The following is a 16,405-nucleotide window of genomic DNA, read 5'->3' on the forward strand; positions in this document are numbered from 1 at the left end:
GTATCAAACGGACTCCAAATGGCACGAAACTTGACAGGCGGTCTACCGGTGGTGTACCAAGGCCGCTTGGCGAATTTCAATCTAATCTGAGAACGTTTAACACCCGCACACGAAAAGAGACAAAAGGGGGCGCCGGAGGACGTAGGAGTGTCGGAATGGAAAACGGACAACGGGGAAAATGCTTGGATGCATGAGACAAACACGTATGCAAATGCGATGCAGATGATGACATGATATGAGATGCATGACATGAAAAAAATGCAAAACGAAGTGAAAACCCAACCACGAGGGAATCTCATAACTTAGAGCCGAAAATGGCAAGAGTTGGAGTACAAATATGGTAGGTTACATCCGGGGCATTACAGAGGATGGAAGGGTTCCAGGAGACAATTCAATATGCATGGAAAGGATGTAACTCGGGACCGGACCCAATATGTCGGTTCGCAGCCAAGCTTGGGGCAACGGCAAAGGCATTACGGAGGTGGCAGCCTAGTTTTCACAATAACATCAAGCTCAAAACCGCGATCAGCAGTGAGCTCATCGCGCGGATGGACAAAGCCATGGATATAAGGGCTCTCACCGAGGAGGAAAGGAAATTCAGGGCAATGTTGAAGATGCAGAGGCTGGGCTTGGCTGCGCTCGATAGGGCCATATGAAGGCAGAAATCAAGGATTCATGGAATCAAGGAGGGGGACGTCGGCACGCGTTTCTTTAGGTCCAAGGCCACGGCACGCCGGCGAAAAAACCACATCATCAGGCTCATGGTCGGTGGGGTCGTGGTGACTGACCAGGATGCCAAAGTGGAGGCCATATATAACTTCTTTGAGCCAATTTTTGGGACAACTGACAGAAGACATAACTGCCTGAACCTTGATGCCTTGGGGTACAGTCCCCTCGATCTCAGTGATCTAGAGGAACAGATAACTGAAACGGAGGTATACTTGATCATCAAAGAAATGAAGGGGAGTCGTGCTCCGGGACCGGATGGATTCACTGGAACATTCTATAAGCAATGTTGGGCAACGATTAAAGATGACCTTTTGGCCACCCTACAAGCTGTGCATACCAACGACACCACTCACCTGCACCGTCTCAACCAAGCCACCATGGTGCTTCTTCCCAAGAATCCCGAGGCGCTGCAACCCAAGGACTACAGGCCCATCAGCTTGATCTATAGCTTCGCTAAATTGGTCACTAAAATCCTTGCGGCTCGGTTGCAGAGGAGGATGCTGGAGCTTGTTAGACCCTACCAGAAGGCCTTCATCAGGGGAAGGACCATTCACGACAGTTTCAACTATGTCAGCGGCCTTGCAAGGGCGTTTCGTAGGGCAAAGACGCCTGCCCTCATGGTTAAGTTGGACATCCAGCGGGCTTTTGACACGGTGTCCTGGGAATTTCTTATGAAGTTGCTCGAGGCTCGAGGTGTGGGCCGGAGGGTGATAGACATGTTGGCAGCTTTGCTTCGCTCCTCCACCACCAATATCCTTGTCAATGGGGAGCTATCGGACAACATCAGCCATAGAAGGGGCCTACGACAGGGGGACCCCCTATCACCCCTCCTGTTTGTCATCGTCATGGACTGCTTGGCGGCAATGAGGCTGTGCAACTAGGGATACTTGGCCCCATTGGACACCAAAATCTGCCCTTCAGAACATCGCTTTACGTGGACAACGCTGTGTTTTTCATCAATCCGAGAGCATGTGAAATCCAGGCAGTCAGGAGCATGCTGCTGCTGTTCGGGGAGGCCACAGGGCTCAAGTGCAATTTTTCCAAGTCATCAGTCACGCCCATATACTGTGAGGGGGTGGATGTTGGGTCGATCCTTCAAGGCCTGGAATGTCCGGTCAAGCCTTTCCCCTGTCAATATTTGGGCATGCCCATCTTAGACTCAAAATTGAAAAAAGGGGAACTACAACCGGTGTGTGATAAAATCCTAGGAAGGATGAAGGGGTGGAAACTGACCCTGTTAAGTCTGGACGGGAGGTTGGACTTGGTTAAGAAGGTTTTGTCAGCAATGCCAATGATTGCAATTCATATTCCAACCTGGCTCGAGAAGATGATCGACAAGGTCAGGAGAGGGTTTCTTTGGGAAAGGAAGGAAGAGGCCACTAGTGGCAAATGCTTGGTAAACTGGAAAAGGGTCTGTCGCCCAACTGAATTTGGTGGCCAAGGGATCATAAATTTTGCGGCGCAGAGTATTGCGCTCCGTGCCAGGTGGCTTTGGCAAACGTGGACTGATGGGAGCAAACCGTGGCTTGGTCTGGACATGCCTATCGACCCCAAGGTCAGGGCACTATTCAATGCATCGGTCGTCTTCCACATTGGCAATGGAGAGCGAATTTCCTTCTGGAAGGAACCATGGCACAACGGCGTCAGCCTCTAGAACACCTACCCGATGTTGTTCGCGCACTGCACCAGGAAAAACTTAACAGTTGCACAGGCGCTGTTGGATAGAAGGTGGATCAAGCACCTCAAGCAAAACCTGACAGTTGAGGCAACGCGGGAGTTCACTGCACTTTGGGCGGAGGTAAATCACATGGAGTTAGGCAGTGGGCTGGACACCGTCTCTTGGAGATGGACAAACGATGGCATCTACACAGCATGATCGGCATACTCTATACAATTTGAGGGCTGCTCCAGAGTAGGTTTTCAAACTTTCGTTTGGAAATCAGACGCTCCCGGCAAATGCAAAATCTTTGGGTGGCTGGCTCTGCTTGGAAGGTGCAATACGGCCGATGTGCTGGCCAGAAAGGGGTGGCCGCATGGTCCGACATGCGTACTTTGCGCGGGGCAACCCGAGGACGTGGTTCACTTGTTGGCTGCTTGTCCTTACACTGTCGACGTATGAAAGTCAACGCTGCAACACTGGGGGCTCCCGGCCACTTTGGCGCCATCGAAAGCAACCACATCGTTGCTGGGATGGATAGAAGAGTCCACGGCAACAATGCCGGCCTGCAAAAAGAAGGCCTGGAGTTCACTGATTCAGTTGGTATGGTGGGTTATATGGAAGAAGCGCAATGCCCGGATCTTTCAGAACAACTATGCATCAGGGGAGGTGACGGTCGGGCGGCTGATCGAAGATGCTGGAATATGGACAGTGACAGGTGATTAGTTAACACCCTTATGCATAGACCCAGGGAACCAGACTAAAACGCCCAGACAAGACATGGGTCTGGTGTCTCGGTCACCCCTGGTGGCCCTATGAGTTGTAACATTGTAAGCTTAACTGTTGTATGTATGTCTTCTACCCCCAATGTCAATGAAAAGCTGCTCTAACGGCATTTTCATCAAAAAAGAAATTATATATTGTACATCAATTTGTTCGGTGTTAACATCGGACATATTTTACATGAAAATATGTTTGTGTGTATTCAAACATCAATGCATTGGAAGGAAGCTTGACTTTTCTTCCACAAAACTAAAACTAATGCATAGTACTAGACGTGCAATGGATTTTTTTCCATTTTCTTTTCCAGTGCAATACCTAGCGCATTTTTTGGTTTGCTATACGGCAAGTAAAAAAACTAGCTAAAAATTGGGAAAAAAGTTTGAAGCGAAAGTGATAATAAGAAAACAAAATCAGGACAAGTGCTCTAGCAAGAAAAATAATCCAAAACACCGGAAATTGATGATTGCGTAAAACAAATACCCACACGAATCTCCACGTAAAATTAATGACATCGGATGAGCAAAATAGATAATTAAAACTAGGTCCTTCTTTCCTCCTCCCAAAAAAGAGGCTCTGAGGCGATTATGTTTGCTTCTCCTCCCATTGGTGTCGTCGCCGGTCCGCCCTGCCTCTGATAGCATTTAGGCCATGGATGTGTGGAGGACCATGCCCCCCGTCGGCGAGAGGGCGCCGCTCTTGTTCTTGGTATATTCATCATTTTGGTTGGGTTGGCTGACGATGGCGTTGTCCTTCTGAAGGAGTAATGTCTCCCATGTCTGATTTTTTTCTTGATGGTGCTTTTAGCGTTCTCGGACGATGTGTGGAGATGTGTTTGGGTCTCTTTCCATTGGCGATGAAGCCGGTGATTGTTGTTTTGATGCGTCTATGGGATCTTGGCACGACGACTTCCTGACTGTCTGTTACAATAAGGTTTGCATAGCTCCGGCGAGGAGGGGCGATGACAACGATGTGCTTTGCGAGTTGTATTTTGTGTTACCTCTGATGTTCTATGTATTGTCACGACGTACTATGATTAGATTGAAAGTTTCTCAAAAAAAAATCAAAATGAGCGCTAGGGTACATCGGCACGCCAGGGTGACACCCACGCCTCAGATATTTTCCGCCCGCTGACGGCACGCTTTCAGCAGCAGCATTACCGAATCTGACCCGACCACTAGCAATGGCAAGCAGCAGCAAGATTACTACAAGAGACGCACGACCGTAATCATCATGGCGTCCACAAACTAGCATGTCCAACTAATAACTAGCAGAAGCACACCAAATCGCTGCGTTTACAAATGGACCGAAAAGAGCGCGCACTTCCGCCTTCGTCTCCAACCCTGGGCTCCTTTTTGCCGCGCTCGCGGGCGTGCCAGCCATGTGCGCGCACAGGACACATGTCATGGCCATCTCGCGTGGCTCTGCCTCCTCAACAACCGCCGCCATTACCATCCGCCATCAACCACCATAACTGCACTGCACCGCGCCAAGCATCGTCCCTCATTCACTCCTCCTTCCCGGGCGAGGGCGCGGCAACAATATATAGTGTAGCAGCCACAGAGCGCGAGATTTGGGCTCGATTTGAGGCAGCGTGTTCGTTAGCTGGGTAGCTCCAGTGCGCCATGGATCGATCAGTCATGCATTGTGCGTTGTCCGTTCAAGTCATGCGTTGTGCGCTGTCCGTTAAGCGTGACAAGATTCAAGCCCATAGATATAACGTCATGTCAGTTTCCAAGCGAGTCCAACCCCAGGCTGAAGACAAGCGACCTATCCATCGGGCGCGCGCTGGACATCACCGCATGCACCGACGGCGTGGGGGAGGCAGCCGCTGCGCCGCAGCATCCTCACCGGTGTGCGCGAGCCAACCACATAGACGCATAAATGCACATCAGCTCACCAGCTGAAAGATTGGATAAATAGAGCTAGCATGACATCCGGCAGGGGTGGCAGGGCTGATGGCTCCGCAATCTTTCGGCGAATAAATGGGCGTTGGCCCATCCATGCAAGTACATGGGGAAGGAGGATGGAACTGAACTTTGCGTTTATCATTGCATTGCAACGCTATCGATCCAAGTCGAACAGCATGTGAGAGGACCACGAGCGAGGCCGATGCTGGATCCATCGATCGACCTACCAGCTTGAAGCCTTGAACATCCTTTAATGGCGGCCGCTGCCTCACATGCATCGCATGTCCGACCTTCGTGCGTGTAGTATAGATACTAGTAAAATGTCAGTGGTGCCATGCTCAGTTCCTGTTTATTGGTGATGCTGATTGGACGCATCGCATGCCAGTGATGCATGCTATTGTCGGAAGGGACGGGTCGATAGCAGATGGAACCCTACTGTGTGCCATGCTACATGGTCAAGACAAGATCCTGAAAGGCGGGTTACACTGTCACTCGAGCCATCAAGTCTAGAATTTTCGTTAATTTTCGTGATCTACGGAGCCTCCCTCGTCACCATTTTTCTACAGTTTGATTTGTTTATAAAATCATGTGATAACATCACAAGAATACGGCCTGGTGAGTTTTCCTTGATCTTCGCAGATTGACACCTTTCGTGCTGACTTACGGACACATACTTTGCGAAATGTTATGAACAATTATTGTAATTTGGAAGGTCCGCTATAAGCTTTCACTCCATCGCTCGTACATGTACGGATGTGCCCAACAGATTTTTCTCTACACGTATAGCTAGCTAACTCTAGCTGCCTACCTCACGAAACTACACAATCAATTAGTAGAATTCCACTTTCGTAATTAATCAAGCATATAAAAGTCTAAACAGGGCATCCCTTGTTGCTTTCATGCACTAATTGTTAATTGCAGCTCCAGGTACGTACACTACTCATCAACATCCCAACGTTGATACTCCTACATGCTGCCACCAAAACATGAAAAAAATAAAAGGAAATGAAGAAGCATTATATACTTGAAGAGAAAAAGGAAAAATCTGCTTTTCCTCAATCACTCTTTATATGCATATATATCTGCAGCGAAAAGGTGATGATCAACCTGCACAATATCTACTCAGTCCAGCTTGATCTGTGTACGCATCCCCTCCGTGGGATCGATCAGTCAAGAAGAGAAAAGCCATGAAAAAGAAGAAAACAAAAAGCTACATCGATCGCATCGCGGCAGACCGATGCTTCGTGTCTCCTAAGTTAATCAAATCACCCGCCATGGCCGCCGCCGTCAAGGGTCAAGCCTTCTGACGGGCGCCTAGGAAGTTAGCTACGCGCGACAGCCACTGTAACCTCACCGGCAGCCTGCCGGCGAAGCTGCGCGACCGGACGTAGAGCACGACGCAGAGCAGCGTGCCGACGACGCAGGTGGCGCCCCAGATGGCGAAGGTGGCCTGGTAGCAGCTGGCGCCGGCGCACGTGGCGGCGCCCCGCGCGCCAGCCTCCCGCTGGTACAGGAACGCCGAGAAGTAGCCGAAGCAGAGCGAGCCGACGGGGATGTTGGACACGAGGACGTTGTGGTTGACGCCGAAGTTCTTGGCGCCGAACAGCTCGCTCGTCGCCGACACCGCCACCGACGTGATGGCCCCCGTGCAGGTGCCGACGATGGCCGTGCTCGCGTACAGGAAGACGCTGCCCGGGTTGAGCAGCAGGAAGAAGGCGCACGCCATGGGCGCCATCAGCGACGCCATGGACCCCGTCCGCGATATGCTGTGCCCGCTTCTGCACCACAAACCAACAGATTCAGTTAGCTGCTGTTTCTGGAAACAAGTAACAAATTGCATGGACAAAAGCAGAGAAGATTCGACTCTAGAACTAGAAGTTGTTGATAGTTACAAGTTTCCCATTTAAAAGGACCCCCATGAATCCTGGAGGGAGACTCCAAGAAGATCCCAAGGGCCCAATCAGACGAAAATAAGCATTAATCTAATCATGCATGTGTGTGTGGAAAGAATGGTGAAGTGCTTACTTTGCAGAGTAGTAGTCCATGAAGGACGGGAGGAGGCGACCGAAGAAGCCGAAGGAAGACGACAGGGAGACCAGAGTGGAAGTCTGGCCGAGACCTCGCGACTCGGCAATCTGCCCCAGATTGTTGAGGAAGACCAGGCCCAGGGTGCCGCTGAACATGTAGCTGAAGAAGTAGAGCCAGAAGTCCGGCTTCTTGAGCAGCTGGAGGCCTCCGATCTCCTCCTGTGGATTCTCCTCCGCCACGACGATCTCCTCCTCCTTGGTCTCGAGGTCCATCACCTCGATGACGACCACGGCGTCGTCGGTGCCGAGATCGTGGATCCTGTTCTCGCGCTTGGCCTCCCAGATCTTGTTCATGCTCTCGCGGATCTTGAGGGCCGCCGGGATGAGCATGGGCACGGCCAGAAGCACGCTGAGGCTCACCATGTGCTCCCTGGACGACAGCCCGCTGGCCGTGGAGCCGATGCTGCCGACCACGGCGCACGCGCCCGTGGCGAGCGTGATGGCGAACATGACGAGGAATGCCGTGTCCGTGCTCGCCATGGAGTCGCTCTTGAGGTCGAACAGCCTGAGGGCCGGCGCCACGAACACGGTGACGATCATCGGCACCACGGCATTGAGGAGGAGGTACGTCTTGGCCTTGGAGTCGGCGAGGCGGGGCATGGTCTCGGCCAGGCTGGTGTACACCTTGGCGCTGAGGCCGAGGTAGCTGGTGGCGAGGCTGACGGCGACGCGGCTCCTGGACGCGAAGTTCTTGATGCAGAGGAGGTAGCAGACGGTGTTGATCCAGCAGATGCCGTTCCCGGCGAGGGCGGTGAGCAGGAACAGGTGCCAGCACTTGAGCGCGGGGCTGTCGAGGAAGAGGTACTGCACGCCATAGCCGACGAGGCCGAACGAGGCGCCGACGAAGGCGACGAGCGGGAGCGGCACGTAGAGCGCGGCGACCCCGGAGAACCAGCCGAAGAGCTTGCCGGCGTCGGAGGCGAAGGCGAGGAAGTTGAGCTGCACCTGGGAGATGCCCTTGAGCTCCTTGAGCTGCGACGAGTAGACGGGGAAGTCGGAGTTGGGGCCGTTGATGGTCTGCAGCCAGATGGTCCCGACGAGGCTCAGCCAGTGGGCCGAGGAAGGCGACGACATCGCCGGGGAGGGGAGAGCTGTACGTGCTCCGTCCGGGCTCAGGGGTGGTGGTGGTGGTGTTGGAGGCACTGGAGCTCTGATAATAATTATGGCCCGTGGCCGCTGGGTATTTATGCACCGCCGGTGGTAAACCAACCGGCGACTCCTCGTCCAAGTCGGATGGTTGTGGCTGTAAATCGCCGGCAATTAAGGGCCCGCTTCCGACGTGGCCGCGAGCTGCTGCCTCAGCTATGTGGCTTCTCCGTCAGCCAGTATACGGGCCGGACACAGTTAGGCCAGCAGTGCCAGGGCCGAGGTGTAACTGTCACGCCGATCCGGTCGAGCTCAGGACTCAGAATTCAGACCGCAGCCGGTTGCTTCCAAGTTTGCTCGGTGCTGCCGCGGCGAGACACCTGGTGGCCGCTGCTGCTCCAAGCTGACCAGCCTGAGCTGTCTAGCTAGCCAGAAATTAATGGCGGATGACCTATGGCAGGATCGAGCTCCTGGCCATGGTTACCCCGAGCTGGTTACGGTTTACCCGGCAGCCACGACGACAGGGAGACTGCAGGGTTCACAACTCATTTGGCCAGCCAGCTCTCATAGACGTCATGGCGATGAATCTGGCCGTCCCCGGACGCCGAAGCGAAACCAAACACGACGATCGCCGAGAGCCGAGATCGATCTCCGCGATCTGCGGCGTCGGCGGAACTTGGAAGCTCCCAAGATTGCGGCTTGGCTTCTTCCTTCCTGGCCCGACGCATATACAGTACATATATACCACAATACCTGCCTAGTTTGAATCGGAAGCCGGAGCCGAACGGGACGCGTATCACGTATGTATGGTATGGACGAATTCGTACGATCGTATCCGACGACGAGTGGGGTTCAGTTTCGTCCGAGATATGGGAGGGCGACGGCGGACGGGCTCTTGCCATCTTGGAGATTCAGCCGGGCGTCGACGTGAAGGCGTTTCCCGCCACTCGGATCGACCTCAGCCCCGTTTTCAAATGCACTGAACCTCCGGGAGTCCGTGGCGCCTTGTCCCCCGGCGGTCACCCTCAGGCCGGGCGGCCACTTTCACCCGCCTGAGAAACATCGCCACGGTTTCCATGGCGCAGTAATGCCGCGTTCCCATCACCCCCCCGCAGGTACGGTTAAATCTCGGCGTCTCCGGCCACGCTCGCAGCCGCGGTTACTGTCGTCCCGCCTTGGCGCCATTAAAATGAACCCGCCATGACCTGCAGGCAACAGAGGTGATGTCAGGCCCGTAGGAGCGAGGCGTGTACAGGCTCCCAGCCATGTCTGAATGAATCTGGCGCTCGCACCCATGCCTCGGGCCGGCTTCGGCGTGAAGACGGATCCCGCCATTAATCGCCGTTCCCACGGCGTAACGGTGACATCAGGGCATACGGTGGCCGCCGGTATCTGGGAGGCGGGCTAGCTGCTCCTCTCCTCTCCTGTACCTGTACGGAGTGCAGTCTGACCATACCTGAGGCCTAACAAATGGAAAGGGATGGAATTCCATCTCGTTCTGCATTCAGACAGGACTTGGAGCTGGACTGACTGAACTGCCGTTTCCGTTCGTTCGACTAGATGCACGATGATGGGTGGCGTCGTGTTGGACTGGACGAACAGATGGAAACGTATACTCATGTCCAACACGCTTGATTTCCGAGATATCCAGAGGCCACGGTTGGCACGCGAATCACATTCATTCAGCCTTCAGGTTCAGGTTCAGGCTCAGAGCAACAAATAATCATGTACACGAATGTGAGATCACCCTGAGCAAATGCTGATCTCATCCGGTAATAATACATGAAAACGCCGTCAGAACATGAGAGGACAAGCCACATGGTAGGACTCAGAAAAGAGACTGCATATTCGGTTGCTCCGTCGTCTGAACCGCCGCGTCACAATCCTTTCGGTTGAATTTCAAAAAAGCATCCATGTGCAACCCTTATGCCAAAGTGATGTAGTCCATAGCTCAACATCCAGAGTTCAGAGTTTCGGTCCGACGAGTGGGAAGATTGGTAGGATGATGATCAACTGGTTCAAAAGGGGGTGAATGCAGGCCTAACCAACCTACCATCTACATTCTGCTGGCGTGAAGATACCACATGTCCCGCTTTGAGAAGCCAGTTAGGTGTGTGAAATCTGAAGCTCCAAGGCAGTTCAGATAGTCAAAACAACCTAAGTTCGCAATAAGGGATTGCCGTTTCTACGTGATATGTGTCAAAGGTCCAGTCAAGACTCGAGACTACACCACTTATTTGCTCATGATAACTCTCGTCATGATTCATGATTCAGAGTCCCTCACTCAACTATTTTGGCGGTGCCCATTCTCCGAGGCGACTCGGCTGCCGTCCTCGAGAATTTCCTCGTTCACTTCTTGCGTCCTTGAAGCAAGTCTTACTGGACATGACGGCTCTCTTCTGAATGCCGTAGTTTCTTGGAGGAACTGCACTGCTGATGCAGCGTCCCCGTCTCTCATCCGCCATGGGAAACACAGAGGACAAGGCCTTGGCGTGTCTCGAAATCCAAGTGAACTTCAGCAAGTGGGAGGACGCGATAGTTGAACCGCAGAGTGAGACCAAGCGAATTCAGGGGTGAAAGCTGAGAGGAACTCAGGGGTGAAACGTGTAACTGAGGGCGCAAAGACGTATCCAAGGTGGCGCGGCGCCGAGACCTCGCCTGCGGACAAGGAGAAGGAGGATTGAACGCCGCTCGGCCGCTGCCGTGACGGCGAGGAGGTGAAGAAGCCCTCTCCCGGCTGCCGGTGGGCAACGGCAGACCGAGAAGTCCGCTCCCCTCCGGCAAGTTCGCTTCGAATTACTTGCGCTGATCGCAAGTCGTAGGGACCAGTTGTCAGTGACACGGCGCGCCGTAAAACCTCTCGTCGGCCCAATTGAATATGTGGTCTGGGCCATTTGTTTTTGACTCGGGTTGGTCATAGCAGAGTGGGCTTTATTCTTTCCTTGCTGGGCCTCTTCCTACCAGAACTCTGCATATTTGGTGGCTTCCTGCCAAAATTCTTCGATATTTGGTGATTTCTATTTCGTGAAATTTCTTGTGTTTGCTACTTTCGGAATTTAAAGTTTCGTTTCCTGAAAATCTTGGTCCAGTTTTCAGAATATGAAACCGTCGAAAGAATTTGAACTTTCGGAAATTATGGAGCTTTTCAATGGGGTGAAATTGAGAACAAAGACACATGGCCGTGGGCCGCCAACAGTCAAAAAGGGAAAATGTGTGCGTGAGAGAGAGAACGGGGATGGGCCGCCAACAGTCAAAAAGGGAAAATGTGTGCGTGAGAGAGAGAACGGGGATGCCACGTGTTGGGGCCCACACCTTGATCGCATCCCGACAAAAAAAGAAGTCACTCCCCCCCCCCCCCCCCCCCGGCGCCCCCCGTGCCGACAAGACTTTTACCTGCGCACGGGGGCAACCCCTAGTGATTCCGTATTGGAGAAAGGAGCGTAAATAGAAAGATACACTCAATAAAGGAGTTTGCTGATAGTGTCCATTTTGTCGGGAAGCACACCCACATGTATCGATTAGAAAACCGCAATGCGGTAAATATATTTCCAACACTACTTGAGTAGTAATCTAAGATCATTACTTGTCAAGTAAGGAAAGACGAATATGTTTTGTTGGTTTCCAAATTAATTTACCATTTTTTTGGTCATACCCCAAATTTTGGTCCTTTTGTTTAGATACTTTGGCAAAGTTTTGGTATGCCCATACTAAATTTTCCACTCTTATTTCTTCCAATAGTGGCCGAATAACGGGCAAGCAAAACCCTCCCCAAAATGCTAAAGTTGGGCTCAAACCAAACATACCACATAGCATCGATATATATTGAATATGTGGTGTTGCAACAATATGGTATAGACAGCAGAAGCAATACTGAGCGACCTCGAGCAAAACAAATGATAAAAAATTAAAGTTGAAAATCCCTAAACTAAGGTCAAAACTTATTTCACTAATATCAAATATGAGATAAAACATCCCACTTTTTTCATGTGTAGATCCAAAGTCTTGTGAAAAAAATATGTACCTACAATACAAAATTAGTATCATTAAATTCATCATGAATTGTACTTCTTACTGATAGATACTGATAGTTCATTCTAAAAACTCGATCAAACATAGACATGTTTGACTTTCGAAAAACCTACTATGCACTACTTTGTGGAACGGAAGGAGCCTTGTTAATTTCAAAGTGCTTGGAAGTTACACATGGCCAAAATATCGAGTTAAGGTTTTGATTTTCAACAAAAAAGAAAATAATTTTCAAGTCCAAAGTTTTCAAATTATCAATGGGTTCGAATTTTCGAGTCTCAGAGGTTCTCCAGCTATGAAGTGCTGAGCTAGAATTAGAGGTATGGTTGCGCGCTCAGCTTAGCTGACGCCCAAGTTTTTTTTTCCCTATGATATTTGTACCACAGTTGATTTCATCCATCAGCTTCTATGAGTCTTGTACAGCTCCTCTGTCGCGGCCTGCTGCTTCCCCATCTTCTTCACAGGCATGCTCGTCGGCGGCGCGCCCACGAAGGCAGATGAAGTACGCGCAGAGCCCGCCAAACAAGAGCAGGCCGATCACATCCACTACGCCGAAGATGATCATGATCTTGGTGAGCGCCTCGTTTTTGGCATTGTAATCCTCTTCGTCTTCCCGACAGTTGCTCTTGCTCCCCTTGAGAACCTTCACCCAGTAGCTGTGCCCCTGGCCGTCGCCTCCGCCGATCACCTCCCTCGCCCCGGCCGTCAGCTCGTAGTGGGAGCAGACGCCGCTGCCGGCGAGGGCGTCGTCCTTCACGTGGAGCGCGGCGGCGCACGAGCAGTCGCGCAGGCACTGGTCCGCGCACTGCTGCACCGTCACGTTGGTGAGCGGCGAGTCGGCCCTGAGAACGGTGGTGACGCCCCTCACCTCCACCATGTCGTGGAGGGCGTCGGAGCCGGTCGCCGTCGCGTTGCAGAGGGTGCCGCCCTGCGCCGGCCGGACGCCGCGCGCGGCGAAGTCGCGGCAGCTCCCGGAGAGGGAGCAGACGCCGAGGACGCCGCAGGCGAGGGGGAGGTCGCAGAACGCGAGCGCCTCGTACGAGGGCGTGAAGCTCCCGTGACGGCTGTCGTAGGCGTAGAGCCCCAGGCTGCCGTCGTCTCCCAGCGCCAGGAACCTGACTGGCCCTTTGTTCACCGCCGGAGAGATCTTCGCGACGGGTCGCCACCGCCCGTCGTACATCGTCAGCCCCGACTCGTCCATTCCCGCGAACGCCATGGCCTGGTTGCTGGTGCTGGGGGCCAGCTCCCAGTAGGAGTACTTTCGCTCCCCGAAGTAGATGTAGGCGGCGATCTTGTCGCTGTCGAGCTCGAGGCTGTAGAACGGCGAGGAATTCTTCGCCGGGGACACGGTGAAGTACGAGGGCACCCGGAGCCACTGGCCCGGCAGGAGTTTGCCCGTGGGCTTGTCGAAGCTTTGCCATACCGTATGCTTCTTGTCGTCCAGGAGACGGAGGTTGCCGGTTTTGGAATCCAAGCGCAGAGCCTGTGCACGTGCCGCAAGAGTAAATCAGAAAATAAAAAAAAAAGCATGAGGAGAAGAGGAGTTTTTTTTTGCGAGGAGAATTCGGTACCAGGGGTAAATTTGGCTTAGTTTTTTCTTCAGACAAATTTGGCTATGTAAACAAAAACGTTTCGTCAGGAGCCCAGGCCCGGGGCCTTTTATTTGTTTTGGGCATTCATGTGTTCCCACTTCCCAGCCTTGCGGTACTCTGGTTCTCCCAAAATCACAATAGTGAGGTTAAAATGCCCAATGTATATAGCAAATACAAATTGGGTTTATGAATTTAATTAGTCCATTGCTACTATCACCCTCGAACTTTTCTATTCGTTTCTCGAGCTCTATATCATACTGAAATTTAAAATTTTGTGTCATGGTAGATTCATGATCTATATATGTACTAATACATTCAGACTTTTTTTCACAACTTTAATGGAGTGATTTTTGGCTTTGGAGTACCGGGAGCACATGATATGTTCTTTATTAACATGGCAAAGTGTAACTGATTGAAAATATATGTTTTGACAGATTTAGTGCCCACTCCTTCCTATATGCTAGTATGTGTTATTCATGCATACATATTTTTCTTTCACCACGTGACAGGTTTGTGCAAGAGATATACTTAGGCATTTTTCATAGAAATATCCAAAATCAAATATTTTAGGAATCTATGAATATGTAAATTTTATGTTTTTGTACTTAAGGTATGCATATGTCATATATGTATATATATACGTGTGACAACCGGTATAAGCATAATATGTCTAAATTACTTCAATAATTAATATTAGAAATAATATCATTTAATGTGTATTTGTATACTTTCCTTATTTATTTTTGTGCTTTAGATACGTTCTAATTTACTTTCTTATTTGTAGAGCAAAGTCCATATTAACCATACATGATATTTTGATAGCATCTGATCTCCCAAGAGGGAATTAATACTAATATGAGCCAGTGGACCATAGAAAACGAAGGACTCATACCAGTTTAGGAGCATCTCAAAAGAACTCAAGATTTGAACATTCAGATAGCTTAAGAGGGGACTCATTCTACAGGACAATGAATGATAGGGATTTTATTATCATTTATATATCAATGAAACCCATTAATGCTATAATAGAATTTATATATATGCCTGGTAGTTATTGAAGCCTCATTTTTCTTTTGAATAAGGTTTTTTCTATTTCAGCCCAACAAATTTAAAGATTTCTTTCTACGTCGGCATTTCCCGCGCCTTTTTCAAAATACTCGTATAGCATAGATCATATCCGTTATGGTTTCGCGCCTTATGAAATAGAACATGTACTTACAATTGCCCCTCAAAAAATGTATTTATAATTGCCTTTGATAGGGCACATATCCGAAAAGTGTATTGGCCCCGAGTGCTAGTTAGAATCTGGAGAGCATGTAAAATCTGGTTTCTAGTTCATATTGCCTGGCAGTTCTGGATTCACAGACTTATGCCATGGGTTCTTCGAGGCACATGTGTGGACAGACACGTATCCCCGGATGATTCCTATTGCCGAATGCCGATGCACAGTTCCATCTTCAACATGAATAAGCACTGCTTATACCCCGATGCATTAGCCATTAGGAATGTCCATATTTTAAATTTCCGATCGTGTTAGCATTTAGCACTAAGAAATCGGAAATTTCGGCGTAACAATTCAAAAAACCACGCTAGCTAGAAATCTAGACTCGATTAAACTAATGATGGAGAACGATGGAAAGAAGAGACGGGGTATCACCTTGGCACCCTGCCCGGCCGTGCCGGACCACCACACGACGGCCCTGGCGCCGTCCGTCAGCCGCAGCTGCCCGTCCTCCGTGAGCTCGAGCTGGCAGACAGCCCGCGCCGCGAACTCCTGGTCGGAGCGATCCGAAGCCCAGACCGTGACGTTGGCCAGCAGGACGACGAGAGAGCACAGGTACCCTCCCCCCGTGCCGGCCTCCACGCTCACGGCGGCGGCGAAGCGGGGCTGCCGCTTGCCGGCCGCCTCGAGCACCGTGGTCCGCTCGGCGAAGCCCGGCTGGTAGGCCGCGGGCAGGCGCACGGCGAACCGGGCGCCGACACGGAAATCCGGCGACGAGAGTGCGGGTTGCAGGAGGAGCGCGGCGAGGAGCAGCGCGCCCCAGGTGCACCCGGGGCTCATTGTGATCTCTCTGTATTTTACCGTTAAAAAGTTTGGGTAGGGGATATCAAAATGGGTAGATTTTGATGTGGTTGCCCGTGTATTTATTAAGATTGTGGTGAAGGCTCGCGTATGAGGAGAGGGGATTTAGCTGTTGAAATTGAATTTGGTAGCAGGATTAGTTCTGTAATGTAATTTATTATGGGTTCCTTATACCCCTAAAAGAAGTAATTTATGGGTTGCTTAGAAACGGCAAGGGTCCACGATCCCATTTTCAAAAAAGGATACTCGCTTAATTTTTCTAGTATCTCAAGCAAAGGGATTTGCTCATTAATGACTAGCACTCTAGGGAGTGCATGCACCAAAGTAGATTGCAATTCTAACGTTCGTTTTATGGAGGCTGAAATACCGCGTACAAGCTCGATGAATCACAAGAGAGAAGTGCCTTCAAGGAATTGCATCATTGCATTAACTATGGAAAAACTAAAAACTATCAG

The 16,405-nt window shown here is 51.0% G+C and overlaps 2 protein-coding genes across 2 annotated transcripts; both read right to left on the reverse strand.

Annotated features, from left to right (window-relative positions):
- Positions 1 to 6,097: 6,097 nt before the first annotated feature.
- Positions 6,098 to 8,329, reverse strand: LOC123062455 (protein NUCLEAR FUSION DEFECTIVE 4). The gene is made up of 2 exons (XM_044485976.1): positions 7,102 to 8,329; positions 6,098 to 6,854 (listed from the first exon to the last, which is right to left on the reverse strand). Exons 1-2 carry the CDS (start codon positions 8,235 to 8,237, stop codon positions 6,371 to 6,373), a joined length of 1,620 nt encoding a protein of 539 aa, XP_044341911.1. The 5' UTR covers positions 8,238 to 8,329; the 3' UTR covers positions 6,098 to 6,370.
- A 4,352-nt stretch (positions 8,330 to 12,681) lies between these two features.
- LOC123057021 (EP1-like glycoprotein 3) lies at positions 12,682 to 15,929 on the reverse strand. The gene is made up of 2 exons (XM_044480200.1): positions 15,525 to 15,929; positions 12,682 to 13,758 (listed from the first exon to the last, which is right to left on the reverse strand). The coding sequence occupies exons 1-2, from the start codon at positions 15,927 to 15,929 to the stop codon at positions 12,682 to 12,684; spliced, it is 1,482 nt and encodes a 493-aa protein (XP_044336135.1).
- Positions 15,930 to 16,405: the final 476 nt, after the last annotated feature.

Source organism: Triticum aestivum, chromosome 3A (assembly GCF_018294505.1).
Source record: "Triticum aestivum cultivar Chinese Spring chromosome 3A, IWGSC CS RefSeq v2.1, whole genome shotgun sequence".
In the NCBI taxonomy this organism is placed as follows: domain Eukaryota; kingdom Viridiplantae; phylum Streptophyta; class Magnoliopsida; order Poales; family Poaceae; genus Triticum; species Triticum aestivum.

Bases quoted from the DNA above. Each gene is read 5' to 3' on its own strand.
- LOC123057021 (XM_044480200.1), bottom strand. From the start codon at position 15,929: ATGAGCCCCGGGTGCACCTGGGGCGCGCTGCTCCTCGCCGCGCTCCTC. The intron at 13,759-15,524 runs GTGATACCCCGT...GCACGTGCACAG, and splicing joins CGGCCGGGCAGGGTGCCAAG to GCTCTGCGCTTGGATTCCAA.
- LOC123062455 (XM_044485976.1), bottom strand. From the start codon at position 8,237: ATGTCGTCGCCTTCCTCGGCCCACTGGCTGAGCCTCGTCGGGACCATC. The intron at 6,855-7,101 runs GTAAGCACTTCA...TTTGTGGTGCAG, and splicing joins ATGGACTACTACTCTGCAAA to AAGCGGGCACAGCATATCGC.